At 51.0% G+C, this 19,968-nt stretch overlaps 1 protein-coding gene across 1 annotated transcript; it reads right to left on the reverse strand.

Annotated features, from left to right (window-relative positions):
• Window positions 1-12,898: 12,898 nt before the first annotated feature.
• On the reverse strand, window positions 12,899-18,047 carry KLF4 (KLF transcription factor 4). The gene is made up of 5 exons (XM_075560279.1): window positions 17,389-18,047; window positions 17,149-17,269; window positions 15,558-16,554; window positions 15,271-15,435; window positions 12,899-13,965 (listed from the first exon to the last, which is right to left on the reverse strand). Exons 1-5 carry the CDS (start codon window positions 17,391-17,393, stop codon window positions 13,790-13,792), a joined length of 1,464 nt encoding a protein of 487 aa, XP_075416394.1. The 5' UTR covers window positions 17,394-18,047; the 3' UTR covers window positions 12,899-13,789.
• Between the last annotated feature and the right edge of the window lie 1,921 nt (window positions 18,048-19,968).

Raw genomic sequence — 19,968 nt, forward strand, 5'->3', positions numbered from 1 at the left:
GAATTGGGTCGTCTTGTGGGGATTACATGAGAAAAGGCATTGAAAATGCTGAGCATTGGGTGCAGGATAGCATGGACGAAACACACAACATTCCTCTAGTTCTTAAATGCTACATGACCCAGTTCTACCTTACAAATCTGGCTAGACTGGAACATATACATTGGTACAGATAAGAGCTCTCGACTCACAGAATCCAGGACAGATAAATCAGGAACAATAAAGGGAGTAGCAATATCATGAGTGTAGGGAGAAAGTGGAGGGAGAAGGGGAAGAAAGGGGGAACCTATCCCCATGATTGATTTATAACACCCCTCCCCCCAGGGGAACAAACAGCAGAAACGTGGGTGAAGGGAGACAGAGGACGGTGTAAGATATGAAAATAATGATTGATAATTTATCAAAGGTTCACGAGGATGGGAGAGGGAGGGAAAAAAGAGGCGCTGATCCCAAGGGCTCAAATAGAAAGAAAATGTTTTGAAAATGACGATGGCTACATATGTACAAATGTGCTTGATACAATTGATGTATGGGTTATTATAAGAGTGGTAAGAGCTCCAATAACAATGATTTATTTTTAAAAAGTTTAAAAAGAAGAAAGAAAATGCTGACTATAGGGCAGGTATAGATTAAAATGAAGAAAAAAAACACCACAAAACAGATCCACTGCGATGGAGTCAATTCCAACTCAGAGGGACCTCACAGGAGAGGGCGAAACCGCCCCTGTGCCATTCCGAGATGGTAATTCTGCATATCAGAGAAGAAAGAAAGCCTCATGTTTCTCCCGAGGCAAAGCATAGCCCTTAAGACATGTTAGCCCTCGTTTCCTATCGTCTCCCAGACTGCCTAATGCCCTCCACCTCAAGGCTGCCCCAATGCTCCATACTGAACAAAAGGACTCGTGTAAACCCCAACGCAGATGCTCTGACAGAGATAAGGGAGAAGAGGAACACAACACAACAAGCAAACAACACAAACAAGCAAAGCCCATGTTTAGAAAATATCCAGTCATGACATTTTCTAGGCAAGACGCATTTCCCTCTTGCTTTTTCCTGAAACTGAATCATACCTACTTACTGAAAGCCTGCCCCCTGAGCACCTCTGAGGAGGTTAGGAGATCCCCTGGATCTTACTAAGCCAAGTCACTCTAAGACACAGGTTCCCAAACTTGTTTGCCTTTTTCAGATAAAAATGACTTAGTGTCCCCTAGCAAGTAAAAATGTTTGCACGAGCCCATAATCCCAGATACAGTGTAGGTATGTGCTGTGGCAGGCCCCTGGATCTTTCCAGCAGCGCCGCCCCCGGGGGTGGGGGGTGGGTATCACCCATGGTGGGAAACACTGCTCTAAGATAGCTCACGCCGGCAGAAGACGAGGTCTGGGGCAGCCTTAGACTGGAATAAAGGTCTGCAGAAGGCATAACTGTGAGTGACTTGGGGTCTTGGCTTCCTCATTTGTGCAAGGAGGATTTAGTGAAATGTTCCTTTGGAAGGCCTTCCGACTCTGAGGGCTTCGTTCTTTGAGTGCTATCTCCCAGATTCTGCCCCCTTGTTCTGAAGAGCCTCCCCTGCTCCTGGGATCTAAAATGGCTCTCTGAGTCATTTGTTCATGCCCAGTGGCATCTACCCAGATCTATTTTAGGCGGAGATCCCGTTTAGGAGAAAGGGGATTATCTTTAGATATTGCTAGCATTGGGAGAATGTTGACAGGGTCCGGTAGATGGGCCAAGAAGAGGGAGCGTTGCCCGGGATACGGAGCTAAGAATATGGGCCTCGTACCCTGCCCTCAACCAACTCCCCCTCCTGCACCCTGGACTGAAGGGGCGCCAGCAAGTTGGCACCTTGCACAAAAGTTACTTTAGTGGGGTTAACGCCAATGGGTCCAACTACACAATAGTCTTAAAAGACTACGTGTGTGTGTGTGTGTGTGTGTGTGTATAAAATGCTTTGAAATTAGTGAATGAAAACCCCAGGGGAAAAAGGAGTGACTTGTTTACTCCTGATGTTTTTCAAGAATTCCCGAGGGGGGCCGCAGCAAAGCTCCCAAACCTACCCAGAAACACCTCAGAGAAAGGCCTGGAGGACCGCTTCCAAAGAGCACAGCCGCTGAAAGCGCTGTGGAGAGGAGTTCCCTTCTGACGGGCGTTGCCAGGCGTTGGGCTGCTAACTGCGAGGTTAGCAGTTCAAACTCAGCAGCTGCTCTAAGAGAGGCTCCCTGCTCCTGGAAAGATAAACAGGCGTGGAACCCTCAGAGGGGCCAGTTCTATCGTGTCCTATAAAGTCAACATGGCAGTGCATTGGGTGGCGGGGGTGGGGCATGGGGAGGGGGTTTTGAAGCTGCTCGGCAGTGCAAAAGGAGGCCTGGTGGTGCAGCGGTTGTGCACTGGGCTGCAACCCACAAGGTCAGCAGTTGGAAACCAGCGGCCGCTCCTTGGGAAAAAGAAAGAGCTTTCTACTCCCGTGAAGAGATACGGTCTCAGAAACTCAGCAGGGCAGTTCTACCACGGCACCGGATGATAGTGAGTTGATTCGTTAGTGGTAGTGCAATGGTTAATGTGCTCCGCTGCTAACGAAAGATGGTCGCTCGTTCACTCAGGGTTGCCTTCGAAGAAAGAGCTGGTGATCCAAAAACATCAGCCATTGGAAACCTGACTGAGCACACAGCGCTGCGTTGACACATACGAGACCAGAGACCATCATGAGTCAGAGTTGACTCAGCAGCTCTGGTGTGCGAGTCACATGGACCTTGGTGGAATGCGGTGTGGTTTAGAAAATGATAGCTTAGATTGCTTTCTCCATTGGAAAAAGGTCTGGGTTGGGGCATATAGCTGCATCTATATCAAAGGTGTAATAACCCTTGTTTAGAGAAACAGGGAAACACAAATATCCAATGGGCTAAGACGATGCCAAGAAAACGCACTGCCATCACGCTGATTCTGACTCCCAGTGACCCTACAGGGCAGGGCCGAAGGGCTCCCGGGTTTCTGAGGTTGTGAATCTGTGCAGGGGTAGATGGTCTCATCCTTCTTCCATGGAGAGACTGGTGGTTTCGAACCGCTGATCTTGTGGTGTAACCTGCTACACCACCAGAGCTCCTCAGGGAGAAATAAAGTTAGCATACTGACCAAGGAGGCATTTCAATGTAGCAGAAAGAACCTGAGGACAGGAGAAGTAGACTTGGGGTCAACCACCATGTGACCTTGAGCAAGTCACTTGACACCTCTTGAGCTTGGTCTCCACTGTGAAAAGGGGGTCACAATAAACTGAGCTACATCGAGCAGAACGTTTGCCAGGCTGTGCATGTTCATTAAGTGTGACTTCTCATTTCTACTCCCTGGGCACCTCTCCAGGGCCCTGGTGGTGGTAGGGCTGCTAACTGCAGCGTCAGCAGCTTGCCACCCCCCACCTGCTGCTCCTCAGGAGAAAGACAGGTGGACCTCATAGAACCTTTGGACCTCATAGAACGTGACAGTCTCAGGAATCCATCACGCAGGGCTACCATGTCCTGTAGGATCACTAAGAGTTGGCATGGACTTGGTCGTGAACTTGGGGATTTGATCTACCTCTACATCACCCAAGCCCAGCGGCCTCAGCACCTTCATCCCACGCACCAGAAAGGTTTTCTTGTGGTGAGTGACAAAGATGAAGATGGAGAAACTGAAGAGTTAAAAAGAAAACAAATAAATAAACAGGGCTTGAAACCCACAATCTGAGCCACTCTCTCCTCTCTCTCGCCGTTTTAAAAATCATTTTATTAGGGGCTCATGCAACTTATCACAATCCATACATACATCAGTTATGTGAAGCTCATCTGTACATTCATTGCCCTCATCATTCTCAAAATATTTGCTCTCCACTTAAGCCGTTCCTCACAGTTTCTATTCCAGGTTTTATGTTGTCAATATTGGGAACCTTGTCAACGCAAATGTTGGTTACAAACTGTGTACCAAAGGACAGATAGTTCAACATCTTCTATAGCTGAGAGTATTGTTATCACAAGCCCAAAGAGTTTCCCCTCCTGCCCCCACCCCAAACCTTTATTTGTAAAGGAAGACATTTGACTCAAAAACAAAACAACAACAACAAAAATGAACAACCCTCAACTCACTGCCCTGGAGTCATTTCTGAGTCATAGCCATCCCATAGGACAGGGAAGAACTGCCCCCTTGGCCATCTGAGAGTATAAATCTTTACAGGAGTAGAAACCCCCACCTTCCTCCTACGGAGCTGCTGGTGGGCTTGAACTGCAGCCCATTGTGTAACCCACTGCACTACTAGGATCCCTGGCATTTGAGAGAAGCATTCAAATATATCCTGATGGACTCCGAGGATTTTCTTTGCCTTTCCTTCTGCAAAGCGACCATGTGAGCAGACTTCTGTGGCACTTTTCTGCAAAGTGCCCTGCGCGCCTAGTGGAGAAACTACTTGAAAATCACCGCTGTCTACCTAGAGGTTCTCTGCTGGCCACCGACTTGGTGCCAAGACTGTCCCAGTCTTGCTGCAGCTTGGTGGACTGGGTTCACAGAGAAAGCCTTAATCGGTGCAAACATTGGGCCAAACTGTTTTTTGTCCCCAAACATTTGTAGCATCCAGCATCAATTGCCTCTCAGGACAAGAGAAGACAATGGAGCACTCTAAACCTGGGAGAAGTTACCTGTTTCCAAATGCAAATGGAGACCCAAACATGACACAATAGAGAGCTTCTAATCCTTTTTACAGAGACACCAATTGCAAATCAGACTCCAGGGCCAGGGTAGCTTTGCCTAACAAAGTCTTTCATGCAAAGAGCCCCTTGGGGCAAAGCCACCTCTGTTGCTACAGCTCTGCCCCCAACAACAAAGTCACAGCTGTTGGGTCCCTGATCTGGATCCCTCAGCTCCATCCATGCTAACCCAGAGCCACGTCTTTGGGGTTGAAGTTCCAGTCTGACCAAATTATGAATTCCAACAGAAGCTCATGGCATTTGGGTGCATAGGCTGGGACTTTCACACTGAACCCAAAGAAAACATTTTGACATGCCTTCACATGCACCTCCACCACTGGTCTGTCAGTTGTTTTAATTCACCATGCAAAGGCATTTGACTGGGTCAATCATAACAGAGTTAATAAGACTGGGAAAAAAAGGGAATTCCAGAGCATTGAATTGTACTCATGCAGAAGGTGCACATGAACCAAGACAGTCATGTGAACAGAGTAGATACACAGGGCAGTTTCAGATCAGGAAACCTGTGTGTCTGGGTTGTACTCTTACCTCGTATTCCATCTGTATCCTGAGCAGCTGATCCAAGAAACTGTGCTACATGAAGAAGAATGGGGCATGGGGATTGGAGGAGGACTCATGAATAACCCCAGAGAAGTCGATTACACAACCTTGCTTGCACTTTCCGCCCTTCCTGATGAAGAGAAAAGACTACAGCCTTCAGTGTGGATTGCCCTTCAACATAAAACAAAAATCCTCACCACTGGACCAATGAGCGCATTGTGATCAACAGAGGAAATATTGAAGTTAAGGATTTCACTTTACGTGGGTCCATGACCAATGCCCAGGGACTCAGCAGCCAAGAAATCCAGTGTGTATTGCATTGGGCAGATCTGCCAAAGACATCTTTGAAGTGTTAAAAAGTAATGACGTTTCTCTTGGGGTGCTCCTGACTCAAGCCATGATACTTTCAATAGCCTCATATAAATGTGACAGCTGGGAAGACCAGAGGCCAATGGGTGTATTTGCGTTATGATGTTGGTGATGAAAATGTGGATTGCCAGCAGACAAACAAATGTGTCTTGGAAGAACATCCAAAATGCTCCTTAGAAGGGCCAATGGCAAGACATACTTGGGATGTATTTCCATGAGGGACCAGTTCCTGGCCAGGACATCATGTAGAGGGTGCTGACAATGAGAACCCTCAGTGAGACGGAAGGCAGTGGCTGCAGCAGGGGACTCCAACCGAGCAATCATTGTTTCATGTTGTTGGACACTGTGTCACTGCGATTGGGAGTGAAATGAATAGCACCAGCCAACCACGACATGCACCTGGTCAGCAAGTTGGATGTGTCAAAAATAATGAGCAATCAAGGACACTAGAGAAAACTGATATATGTAGTTGCAGTTAATACAGTTCTGTTTCACAAAGAACTATCTGATTACGTTTCCAAGAGAGGTAACCATTTCGGTTGGGCTGTAGTTCATTTAACTTAGTCTTTATCTTACTTAGGGAACAATTATTAAGAAAATGACCAGTAGACCTGCTTATTTACATAGCCCTGTTCGTCTTTGAGTCCTCTGGCCCTTGTGCAGTAAGTGTTAAGGACGAGTCTTGAGTAGAGTGCATGAATCGGAAGGCTGGATTTAATTGTGTGTGTGTGTGTGCGTGTGTGTTCAGGGTAGCGTTCCTTTGATCTTTAAAAAGAGGACACATGAGTGGGTGAATTGTACTAGGCCTGACTGGATGGCAACACGGCTCCATAGAAGCACAAAACACTATTTGGATTATGAGTTGGGCTACTGACCTCAAGGTCAGCAATTCACAACCACCAGCTGCTCCGCAGGAGAAAAAACGAAGCCTTCTGCGCTCATGAAGATGTACAGCCTCCAAAACACAAAGGGTCACCATGAATCAGCCTGGGCTCCACAGCGGTGAGGTTTTGTTTTGTGTTGAGCATGCTTCCTTGCATTTGGAGCTGTCCTTTGAGAAGCGTCCTTTTTGCCTGGCGCTTGAAAACATCCTAACTCACTCTGACCTTTCCTTGGGTTGTCAGGGTGGAATAGCCATCTGTTAGCCCATGAAGTCGGATCTAGGAACGGGTCGGTGTGCCGATCCCATCGTGGTTTGATCTTGGGCCTCAGTGTCCACCTTGAAAAACACATTTCACATGCTCACAACTTACCCCTGAAAGCCATTCCTCAGCGAGACAGATAGATAGTCCCTCAAAGGTAGGGGTTATTTCTCAAGCGTACCGTTCCACCTCACGCCTAAAAGTATAGCTCAAAGGAAACAATCCCACACACTGTTTTCTAGAATCACTTCATTTAGGCATTTCCTGAAGTCAAAAAAGTACTGTCAGCCAAGAAACAAGGACAAGGTGAATGGCTTCCCAAGCACTGAGAGATGATCCTTCGCCATCTGGGCTGACTCACCCACCCCGAGGCACGAAGCGGCACGTTAGGTCGGGTTGTCTAGAGATACAATTCCAGCAACTCATACATGTTTAAGAAAGAGCTTGATAGCAAAATTTAATTTTATTTCAAGAGGGAATCCCAGCTCAGTCCAACTCCGATCCATAAGTCTGATGCTCACTGGGACCCTCCTCAGACTCACATCGCTATAGGCTGAGGCTGCAGAAACGTGATGACGCGGAAGCAGGGAGATCCCAGGCTGGTGGGTGGAGCGTTGTGTGGATCCAAAGTTGGTGGAAAAATGGCAGGAAGCCACCAGCTCCCAGGGTGGCTCCTAGGGTCAGTAACCCATAAAGAGCTGGCCCTGGCTGCAGACAGAGTCCCAGCAGGCAGCAAGGCAAGGGGGCAAGAGAGAGGGGGAAGGGGTCCTAGTGTGTCTCTTATACAAAGGCCACACCTCCCAGAAGGCATCATGAGACTGTGACCTGGTCGGCAGCTTGAACTCCACTCCTACAAAAATCGAAGTTGGCACAAAATCTAAATTCACACTAAACATATGCCCTTGCCTTCACAAGGGAACCCAGTGCGTCACCCAGGGCAAAGAATAAAATATCATCCTTCCCCTTGGAGGGCATGCACTTGAGGGGTCAAAGTCTAGTGGTTCCCTAACTGCTTCCTGGGGGTCATTGGACACACACTGGCCTCTCTCATCACACACCAAGCCCCCTAACCGAACAAAACACCTCCTAGGATCATTCCAGAGAATTGCCTGACAAGGATGTCCTCTGAGATGAATGGTTAATTTTATTCACTGAAGAAACAGATCTCAGTGTCTTCCAAAAGCTCGTGCTTGGGGAAGGGGGGTGGGGGAAGAGATCCAGGTGTAGAGAGTTTCAGGAGAGATCGAGGGGAGACTGTGTAAGAACTAAACACTGAAAAATAGGCAGGCCTTTGCAAGGGAAAGAAGCAGCCTTTCCCAGAAGCAGTGGCGCTGACAACTTGCAAGCAAAGGCTCAGAGGCAGGCTCATGCCCGGGGCATGTTGAGGTGGACTACCACGGAGGGAGGAAGATGGTGGTGAGGGTGAGGGACAAGAGGTGTGACAAAGTCTGGAATCCACAATTGGAGGAGTGACCAAGTAGTACAGGAGGCCCTGGGGACAGTGGGCAGGGCATGAGTTGGGGAGGGGCTTGAGTAGGTCTGTCTGGCCAGGAGAGCTGAGTGCTGGGAAAGTAAGGACGGAAGCGGGGATGAGAAGGAGAGCCTGCTCTTCCACCAAAGTGCAGATGAGATTCATGGCCCAGTGACAGGCTCCAGAAACACCTGCAGGAGACTCAGGCCTCCCTCTGCAGCAGAGCTTGACGAAGGAGATAACACACTGCCTGGGAGACAAAGTCTGGCTGTATTGACATCTCAACAGGGTTACTGGAAGAACCTGGGCGTTAGCAAATCCTTCAGTCTTGGGGTGTATCCATTTTGCCTGTGGCCTCAGTGGCCCAACCGACGGAAGACAAAAGTATTAGAAGTGAAGTACCTTGAGGATGTCAGCAAGAATGAGAAACGAAAACAACGCACCAGCCTGTTGAAGAAACCTCAATGTCCTCATCTGTAAAATGGGGGCAAGAGGAAGAAATCCATCACCACCCTCCCCTCTTGTGGTGAGGAGCAGTCGAGGGTGTAAATCTGAAACCTCCCAGAGCTGTACAGAAGGAAGGGGTTCTTATACACCTGTGAAAGGGCAGCCTCTTTCATAAGAACATGCTTGTCTGCTTGTTTGTCCCCCTACTGAGAAAGCCCCTCTGCCTGTCCCCGCCCTCTGGGTCCACTGACAGGCCCTTGCTCTCCTGGTTTGTGCACCTTCCTGTGTCTGCAGGGCTTTGTATCCAGGGGTCTTTCCACTTTCCTGGAAAACCATTTATTTATTTTAGCTTGTAAGTGGGTATGGGGCGATAGCACCCACAAGTATTCACTTTGCCAGTGCCGATGTGGTGGTGCCAGCTAGTTAGATCGGAATATTTTAGGGGACATATGTACTCTATCTCCACTAAACTCCTGGCCTCAGACGCACTGGCCAAAGAGGTTTGACTCTGCACTAATTGATTTAACTGGATCATTGTCCAAACTGTACAAGGGGCTGGCCCTAATCTATCTATCATCTATCTATCTATCTATCTATCTATCTATCTATCTATCTATCTATCTATCTATCTATCATCATCTCCGTATCACTTATCTACCTATCCCACGAGTTGCTCCTCTCGTCCCTTGCTCTGTTTAGATGATAACTTGGCAGGTAGACATGGAAAGGGTGACAAAAGAACTGCGCACGCTGGCGACATCAGTACACCAACAGAAAATCTGTTCTGCTGCGTGGGTCTTCCCCGAGCAGATGTCAGAGAGATCTTCTCTCCGTGTGAATTGACTTTTTGTTGGGATTAAACAGGGTTTCTGTTTGTTTCCTCCTTTTCCTTTAAGAACAAGTGGAGGCTCTTTGGGCCCAGCGGGTTGCAGTGTGCTGACTCATCTAGGGTGTCCAGAAGGCAGTTTGCAGAAGGGTTACCCTATCAAGGGCTCTGTGGAAAACAAGGGATGGACTGCAGAGGTGTATGGTCTGGGGCCATCTCTCAGAGTGATCTTCCCACCCCAGTGCTGCTCCCCCCACCTCAGCTCGGCTAACTGGAGGTGGGACCAGCCTAGCGGACTGCGTGGTGGGCCACTGCTCTGCTCCGTGCTGGACTGTGACCACGCCTGGTACTGAAGTACATAGTGCTTCATGGGATCTAAGACCTTATCACGGTCTCGGGGGATGGAAAGGCGTTTCCTCACGATTCTCTTTTATGTTTAAGGAAAGCCTTCCTAAGTGCGTTCATTGCCAACTTGCATTTCAGTTTCACTTCATGAAAAAAGAAATAGGTTTAGTTGATCTTCATAAGGTATTCCAAGGGTAACCGTGGTTCCTTTGGGGGTTTCTGTAGAGAATAGCCCGTGGGGTAGTCCACAGAATTTGTTATGTGGAGACATCTTGATAGTTTTATATGAAGTATTGAATGTGTGAGCAACGATAGTTTCATAAACTATCTTTAGGAGCAGATGTAGCTCCAATCTAGCACTACATAAAAAGCCTGTCATTTGATAATCGTCTGCAGAAGGTGCAAAGAAAGTACAAAGAAATAAAATCCTTAAGGAGTGCAATGTTTAGTGATTGAAATGATGAACCCATAAAATAAGCGCTTGGTGTAGGATTGTGTTGTGTACGTGCGTATGAGGGAAAAGGAGGGAGGGAGAGAGAGAGAATGTCTAGTCTACAGATCCATTAGTTTGGCTGGTGTTGTGTTGAATGGCGCTTCAGGAGCCAGAACATGTAACAGGTGGCTGGCACAGGCTGCTAAATTTAGATGCTGCTATGCCTCAGAGCACACAGGTACCACTGCCCCTCTCTAACCAATGCCCTCGTGCACTTGCTCCCAAAGCATCAGACTTTAACTCTAAAAACTGTCCACCTCCAAATAGGAAATAACATGTTGGGTTGGTAAAAATCAGGATTGTTTTTGAAAGGAAGAGGACTGTTTTTGCCTGCCCCCCACACCTTCCCACCGCAGGGTTCCTCCTGGATTAGCACAGATGCCTTGTTTCACTTTTTACAAACCAAAAACAAGATTGTAAGTCAAATGTTTGGGGTGAGAAAGAATATTTTGTTGGGAAAGAGGGTAGACCAGCAGTCTATTGATGTATAGAGAACACTATAGTTAATCCTCTGTGTGTGTGCGCGCGCACACACACACATTAAGTTAAAATCTAGGGTATATAAAATTAAATGTCACAAGGAGAATGTAATAAGCAGTCATCTCAATTATTAGGTACTCTTTATTATACAGTATAAATGGCTTTGTAACTCCATAATGACAGTCCACCAAGGGACTGACAGGTAAGTGGCTTAGCTATGTGCATGTTGAGTAGTGTTTTGTCCTCTTACAGTTTTGGAAAGCCTTTTACATTTAACATAGATATGGAAGCTTTCTCTTTCCAGGTAGGAAAAGTCAATGCACAGTGACATTTCGGGAAAAAATAGAGTAAAAAAAATCTCTCAATATTTGGTGAATGTTTTTTTCTATTTGAGATAATATGAAGATGACCACCACTAGTGGATAAACCCATTTTGTGTCCCTACTGTGTGTCAGAAAACTCTAATGGAGGTAGATTGCCAGAGGAACCAATTACATCGTACTGCAAACAACAAAACAAAAAATTAAAATTTTAAATTGCTTTCTTTGCTCTTTAAAAAATAACTCTTAAGTTATTTTTTTACCTATATGCTTAAAAAGGCACAGGAAGGTACTCTTCATTTTCAATAACTATTTTGTAAGTTGCAAACAATAATGGACATTGAAATCGAGACAACTAGGATTAGTATTTTGGTGCTGCCTTCTAGTCTTCTCTGGGTTTCCTATTGTTCACAGCTCCCTTCGGCGGACAGACGCACACACTGAAATGTACACAATTGCAGTTGCATTGCTTTTAGTCCTACATCCTGCTTTTTCCACTTAACATACCATGAGCATTTTTCCATGCCATTAAATATGCGTTGAATATGTTCTTGGCCACATAAAATTCCATCCCATTGATACACCTGTTTTCTTTTAAGCAAAGACACACCATTTTTTCCAGTCATGCTGGACTCTTGTAAGCCAAGGAAAATACTTTTGTGTTGATCTACCATGAGCCGCCTGAATTTCTCTATTTTAATTCCATTTATAAAATATAGCCAACAGTACAGACCTCTGGACAGTAGTGACAAGACAGTTTACAAGCACTTTGAAGAAAACGCCAGTCAGCTTCTGTCCCCTAGCTGTCAACTATTAGTCACCCACATCACCGTCACACACAGTACGGGCGGGTGACAAGTGTCGCACATGCCTTTTCCATAATGAACTGCAAACTTTTGGGCACCCACCTGAAAACATTTGAGTCACATACACTGTCCCCAAAAGTCTCCGGGCAAGTTTAAGCTTTAGGAAGTTCAAGAATAGGCTACAACCTTGAAAAAGAAACCCCCCAACGAGACTTAAATCTACTTCTCACTTAGTTCTGGTAAATACGATTTTTTTTTAATTGCTGTCTTTAACCAGATGGACGGATTAAGTTGGGTTCTGACATCTGTCGGGGCTGATCAGCAACATGCAAAGCACAATGAGGCCTTCGATCCTCACGAGGGCACTGTGGAACTACGTTCTTAGGGTTGGGCTGCTGCTGTGGGAAGGCTCTTTACATGTTTGGTGAGCCCCCAAAAAACCAGGCCTCTGCAGGGACAAGATTTTAATTTCATTTTTATAAAGGGCAAGCCATGAAAAGAGATGAGATTTTAATGTTTTCATTGCACTTTCATGAAGCACAAACTTCAGAACCTTTTAAGAAACGCAAAGCTGAAATACGTGTGATTATGTTATGAGTACATAGATACTAAACTGGGCAAATGGTGGAGCTGCCTTGACCCAGAAAGTCCGTGTCAGGTAAAGAAACTGTTTTCATGTACTTTAAAAATACCAGCTGACGAGTACATCTGGGGAACCCGGAACCAGGTAAGTTTTAGGGAACTGCTATTCCCAGTACTCATCTGGGCACTGCTGTAACACTACAAGTTAGAACACACCACCTGTTCTCCTCCCCCAAGTCTCTCAAGGTGTGCTTCTCCCATCCCTTAATGTTTAAAAGCGAAAACTCTGTTTCGTGCTTTCCCAGGGAAAACAAGCAAAGCAAAATCATAGTTCAGATAAAATATTATAGGTTTATTTAAAACTTAATTCTCACCTTGAGTATGCAAAATACAAACTCCACAAAATGTTCATTTTTTTACTTTGTAGTTTACAAATATACAAAATAGAAGTTTGCTTAAATTTATATTACATATTTATTAAGGCAAGGAGCTATATAGAAAACACATTTGTTCTGCTTAAGGCATACTTGGGAATAAACCATTGTACAAATTATTGCACATCTGAAACCACAGTGCATACAACAAGACTGTCTGCATAAAAAAAATGTTAAAAGAAGTAAACCAGGTGTATTTACCTGACTTAGGTCATACATGTAGATCGGAAGACAACAATAGATTTTCCTTGTCGCAGTATGCAGCAGTTTGAGAACTTTGGCTTCCTCATTTGGTACCTTTAGAACCAAGACTCACTAAGCACCATCATTTAGGCAATTAAAACACATGTTCTGTACCTGAATTTCTTCCTTTTTTCTTCTCATAGAGTAATGGCTTTTAGAAGGCAAAGAGAATACAAGGTGATCTTTATGCTTATATTCAAGGGGAAGTTTTTCCATTCCCGCTCCCAATTCACGGATCTAATTTATACCCTGACAGCCACAACTTCCAGTCACCCCCCCCACCCCCTGCTTGGCATTTTTTTGTAAGTCCAGGAATGTTCAAGTTGAATTTAGTTTGGAATGATAGAAGATCCAGCCACAGACCCCAGATTTGTTCTTTGATCTTTTTTTGTCTCTCGGTTTTCTTTCCTCCGTGCTTCCTGATTATCCAGTCACAAGCTGGCTCTGCTGGGAACTTGACCATGATTGTCGTGCTTTCCAGCCGGGTTCCTCTCCCTCACTGGGAAGACAGTGTGACAGGTAAAAATACTGAATTCTCTTCTGGCAGTGTGGGTCATTGCCACTGCTGGGGATTTAAAAGTGCCTCTTCATGTGTAAGGCGAGGTGGTCCGACCTGGAAAAGGCCCGGTCGCACTTCTGGCACTGGAAGGGGCGGTGCCCGGTGTGTTTGCGGTAGTGCCTGGTCAGTTCATCTGAGCGGGCAAATTTCCACCCACAGCCGTCCCAGTCACAGTGGTAAGGTTTCTCACCTATCAAAAAGGGGTTGAAGGGAGGAAAAAAAAGCCAATGAAGTCACTGATAACAAAGAACTAATCCTTTAAAAACCAAAAGGCCAAATATATGAAACCAACTCCACACACTCCATGCTGAAAGAATCTAAGAATGTCTTTGGGCAGTTCAAGGGTCACGTGTAATTTAGATTATCAAAAGAATAGGCTACACACCACAGGCAGGTATTTTTTTTTAAGAAAGCATTCCAGAGCTGAGCAATGAAGATACAAATACCAGTCAAACTTCTACGTGGCCCAATGTTTTCATTCTTTGGAGCGAAGACATATTGACGGAAATAAATTTGGAAATTATGACAGGTAGTGTCTCTCCCTGCTCAAAAGGAAGTAACAGTATCTACCTGGTCCCACTACCAAACCCTATCTTCATGGAGCCAGTTTCGACTGACTTATAGCAACCTTACAGGGCATAGAACTCTGCCCAGAGCTTCCAAAGCTTTCATCTTCATGAAGCAGGCTGCCAGGTCTCTCTTCTGAGGCACAGCAGCTGGCTTAGATGCAGAGCTTTTGATTAGGCGCTCCCCTAACAATCCCGTCTAAACAGCAACAGGAAGCCTTTGTTTTCACCCTTCCCTGGACCAACAGTTGCTATGAGAATGAAAACCCCGAATCAAACTCAGGAGTCCAACCAGCAGCCACCCTGTCAGACAGGGTACAAGTGCCACTGTGGGGTTCCGAGGCTGCAACTCTACCTAATCCTCAGTTAAAATCTAGTGAAAGCTAGAGGCCTACATGACAGAGGATGTACCACCTGTCAGCACCCCAACACACCGCACAATGGCAATCTTAAGCTAGAATTTCCTCAATTTGTATCACAAAGATTAAATTATTAAAAAGACCTCGCAGGGACTATGAAAATTAATCAAGGGGTTGCGCTGGGTTAGATACTGTCGACAACAGTCCAGAAAATGAGGGAGCAAAACAGCGATTTTCCAAAATAAAGTCACCCCGACTGTGTGGTGCAAAGTCTAACTAATCTTGATGATACGGCAAAGCTTGACTCAAGGCAGAAGCCCGCACAGAGCCGGCATCTCCCCGCCTTCTAAAAGGCCTGCCCAAACTGCACATTCAAGCACTGATACCATCCGCCAGGCAAAAGGCTCCTGGGCAAAAAAGGAGGCGCCGGCTTGCTGTCCCGCCTGTGATCGCAGAAGATGAAGGCGATAAGAGTGCACCCCACTGTCTCAAGGGAGGCCCCAGGCGGCCCGCAGCCTGTGGGGTTCCACACCAACCTCCCTCCCCCCGCCGCCCCATCTGCACACCTACCTGTGTGGGTTCGCAGGTGAGCCTTGAGATGAGAACTCTTGGTGTAGGTTTTGCCGCAGCCAGCGTAATCACAAGTGTGCGTGGCCGTTCTTTTCCGGGGCCACGACCTTCTCCCTCTCTTTGGCTTGGGCTCCTCCGGCAGGCAGGAACCCGGTGGCATGAGCTCTAGGGGTGGGTGAAGAGGGTGGGGTCAGTATCACCCTGGGCGCCCCGCCGGGCGGGCGGGCAGGCGCACGAGGCCGGCGTTGCTCCCCCAGCCCGCGCGGCGCGAGTCCCCGGGGACTGACCTTGGTAATGGAGCGGCTGGACCTGCGTCTGCAGCTGGTCCGGCAGGAAGGGTGGGTAGTTGGGCCCGGGGTGGGGGTGGAAGCCAGGGGGGAGCGGCAGGGCCGGGTGGCAGTCCCTGCTGCTCAGCAGTTCCTCGGCACTCAGGGTCGGCGTAGTCCTGCTGGGGAGCTGCCGCCCCAGGGGGAAGTCGTGGGTGGGCGGCGGCCGGTGGCCGTTGCTGAGCGAGGGTCCGGCGCCCAGGTGGGCCTCCAGGGGCCGGCTGACGGTACACGAGGAGACCACCTCCTGCTTGATCTTGGGGCACATGCGCGGAGGTCCGCCGCTGTAGGGCGCCACCACCGGGTGGCTGCCGTCCGGGCTGCCTTTAACACTGATGACCGACGGGCTGCCGTACTCGCCGCCGGGCGCGCTCAGCGACGACTTCAGCACGAACTTGCCCAGCAGCCCGCCCCCTGGCGGCGGCGGCGGCTGCTGCGGCGGAATGTACACCGGGTCCAATTCGGGCCGCAGGAGCTCGGCCACGAAGCCGCCCGAAGGGCTCACGTCGTTGATGTCCGCCAGGTTGAAGGGCGCCGTGGGAGGGGGCGCCGACTCCCGGCCATAGAGCAGGCCGCCGCCCGCGCCGCCCGGCGCCACGCCCGCCTCTCCCCCGGGCCGGAGCGGGTAGCTGAAGCTGCAGGTGGACGGCGCGCTGGCCGGCCCGCTGCTCGACGGGGAGGACGAGGAGGAGGCCGAGGCCGAAGCCGACGAGGACACGGCGGCGGCCACAGACTCCTGATGGGACAGAGAGTTGGAGAGAATAAAGTCCAGGTCCAGGAGATCGTTGAACTCCTCCGTCTCCCTCCGAGGTAGGAGTGCTGCGTTGCTGCCACCGCAGGCCGAGCCCGCTCCACCGCTCTCCAGGTCGGCGGCCACCGTCGCCGCCGCCAGGTCGTAGGGGCGGCCGGAGAGCACCGGGGGAAGTCGCTTCATGTGCGAGAGCTCCTCTTGCCAGCGCTGCGGGGTCAAAGGGGTAGAGAGACCTTCAGGGGCGGGCACCATGAGGCTTCTTGGCCGGCCCGGCCCACGAGAATGGGCGGGCAGGCGGCGCCCGGCCCTCCGGTGGCAGCGCCGCGACCGTGGCCCTTGCTGGGAATCTAAGGCGAGGTGGGCGCGCCCGGCGAGGGGGCCGTGTTGTGTGTCCCGGAGGGAGCGCGAGCGAGCGAGCACGGCGGTTCGCCAACCTCCCCCCACCTCTCCCGACCCCGGGACGGACGCTCCCGCCACCCCCGGAATTGGGACACGGTGGCTCTGCTGGTGCACCCTCGCCACAGGACCGCCTACGCGCCCAGTTCCTTGGAACCCAGGCAGCGTCTGGAGCCCCAGCCACCTTGGGACCTTTGACGACCTGGTGCGCGCCGCGGTGGCTCGGCAGCGCGGGGACCACACGCACACTTCAAGTGCGCGCGCGCGGGGGTGGGGGGGTGGCAGGGGAGGGGGTTCCTACGTGCCGTGCCGTGGCCACCACCTCGCTTCCCCTGGCAGGTTGCCTTTCGAAGGACCCCCCCCCAGGTCTCCACCCGCCTCACCCGCTCCCAAGGCGACACTCACGTTAGTCGGGGCACCTGCCGGACGCAGTGTCTTCTCCCTGCCCGCGGGGCCGGCTGCGAACGTGGAGAAGGACGGGAGTAAAGCGTCGCTGACAGCCATGTCAGACTCGCCAGGTGGCTGCCTGGGGGCGGGCGGGCGGGGCGCACACGGAGGGCACTAGTCAGGGGGCCTGTCCGGCCGTCGCCCAGCGCGTTCCCCCCACACCGGCCTCGCCCCTCCCCGCGCCCGCTCCGCACCTACCTCATTAATGTGGAGGCCCACAAGGTCCTTGGGAGCCCGAAGTTGGGGAGGGTCCCCCGAGCCCCCAAATCAACGAAGAGTAAAAACAGGCTTAGAAAGGAAGCCAAAACCCCAAACCGCCTAAGATCCTTCTTCTTTGGATTAAAATAAGCCAGTGATAAAAGTCTTTCAAAAAAAGTTCCTTTGTATACAAAAGTTCTTAGAAAAGTTGTAAACGCTTATAAAAATAGACAAGGCGAGTAGTAGGTTCGGTAGCCAGGGCTGCGTTCTCCTCGGCTCAGTGGTGTCCCCCTCCGCGGTCGCGGTCGCCGTGGCTGTCGCCGTGGGCACCGGGGCTGTGGCCGGGGCGGCGTCGGCGGGCGGGTGGCGCCACCAGGTGAGACTGGCTGCGGCGGCGCGGAGCTGCGGACTGGGCGGCGGCGCAGGGCGAAGAGTCCAGGGGGCTGCGCGGGGCGCGAGCGGCCATGGGCGCGGGCCACGGGTGGGTGAAGAGGTGGGTGGGGGGCCGGAGGAGGGGCGGGGAGGGGCACTCGGCGGTTCCCGGTACCGCCGCCCGCCGCCGCCTCTGCTCCCCACGCGCCCGCAGCCGCGCTCGCTCTCTCGGGCCGGGGAACTGCCGGCGGCCGCCGCGCGCTTCTTACTTATAACTTCTCGGCTCCCGCGCCCTCCCCGACTCCTCCCGGCCGAGCGCCCCGGCCAGCCGCCTGGCCCCGCCCATCCCTTTCTTCTCCCCTCCCTCCCTGCCCCCCCTCTTGTTGCCATGGCAGCTAAATAAACAAACTTCGTGCGCACGTGGGGGCGGGGGGAAGGAGGGGCGCTGGCGGGGCGGGCCGGGCCGTGACGCCAGCCGGGCAGCTGGCGCGCTGGAGCCACGCTGACGCCGGTGGCGGCAGCAGTGGCCGACCGGGCTCTGGGCGTGGGCTCTGGGGTGCAGGCCCAATCGTCTCCTCGCCATCGGGGCCATCCAAGCCTCCCCGGCCGGCTCCCTGGATGCGAGCGCTCAGGCCCAGGGAGAGGGAGGCAGGGGGAGGGTTGGGAGGATCCCAGGCCCAGCTCCCGCACGAGCCGCCCGTGTCTGCGCCCCGAGAGGCGCGATTGTTGGCGTGACTCATCGGGCCCTCCCGGGCCCTCCCGCCCTCTCACACGCACACACACGGGAGCGGGGCGCCAGCCCAGGAGCGCTCGGCCCAGCCTGGGCAGGTCGCAGGACCGTCAGCCCGTAGGGACGAGAAGCGGGAGACCCTGGCTGTCACCAGGACTCGGAGGAGGCCAACGGAGCCTTCCGCGCCGTGAAGGGCGAAAAAGAGGCCAGAGTGGGATCAGTCGGTTGGCTGATGGTTGGAAGAGCAAGGAGAGGGGTGGAAAAGCTCTGGATCGTTACTTTGGGGGGGGGAGGGGGGAAGAGGCCCGGGAGGCATTTCAACCGAGGATCTCAAAGCACTTTACAAGCCAAGCATTCTCCTCTCCACTTTATGGATGAAAAAACTGAGTCACAAAGGGGAGAAATGGTGAAGTAAAGGTCAAACGACAACGCGTACCATTCGGCTCAGGCTCCAGGCAGGTCAGTCCCAAGTGGCCGGGTGCCTGGAGGGTGCTTGGAAGTGAAGTGAGGTTGTGGGCGCCGGATTCCCGAAAAGTGCACCCTGAGCTCCTCCCAGTAGCCAACCTGGATGCAGACGGCCCGGTGGGGTGGGGAGGAAACGGGAGGTCGTTAATTCAGTGTTACAACGCTGCTGCCCCCCCCCCGCCCCTGTTCTCAGCTTCTGATCGCTAATTTTCCAAGAGGAAAATGTTTTCGCCCTCTACTCTGCAAATAGTACTTTTGTTTCTCCCTCTTTTTAACGAGAAATGCGGTGTGGGGCATCGCTCGCTGGAAGTAGGCTTGGGAGATGTGCGTGCACAGGCTCTGGCCTCACCATGGCTGCCCCTTCCCCAATCACTTGCCACCCTCCGCGGGTGTCAGTCTAGGAGACAGACGGAAGGGACGCTGGGGAAAGGGTCGTAGCTCGAGGTGGAGTGTGGGCTGACCGTCACCGAGGTCTCCTTGCCTCGTACTTTGTTTGGGTCGGTGTCACCTGTTGAAGTCCTGCGATTCTGGTACCTATTAGGTTTCCTTGTGATATTTATTACCCCCGATGCTCCACGCCTCGCTGACCACAGAAGCATTCTTGGAATGCATCGCGCCCCGAATGAATCGACTCAGCTGGCTTTGCCAACGCCAAGAAAGAATCCCTCTAGGTCCAGGGAGTTGGAAGGCTTGAAGGATGGAGCCTGCAGCTGGGGGGAGGGGTGTGCTCTGGCTGGGAAACCAGGGGCCACCCTCCCACAGCCTCTAGGGGCGCCACCACCCCCCACAGGACTAGGCTAGTAATGTTAACGCTTTGGAAATGTTGCCCTTTTAAGAGAATCGGAAAGGACTGACACCTGCTCTTCCTCCCACTGAACACCCTCCTTTCGCTGTGATGGAAAAGAAACTTCTTAGGATGCTAGGACTTGAGGTGTGCATGGACAATTTTTCCACTTCCCTATCAAGGCCAAGATCCCTAAACCCCAATGAACTTGGATGAGCCCTTGATTAGC

Source organism: Tenrec ecaudatus, chromosome 10, assembly GCF_050624435.1.
Source record: "Tenrec ecaudatus isolate mTenEca1 chromosome 10, mTenEca1.hap1, whole genome shotgun sequence".
NCBI lineage: Eukaryota > Metazoa > Chordata > Mammalia > Afrosoricida > Tenrecidae > Tenrec > Tenrec ecaudatus.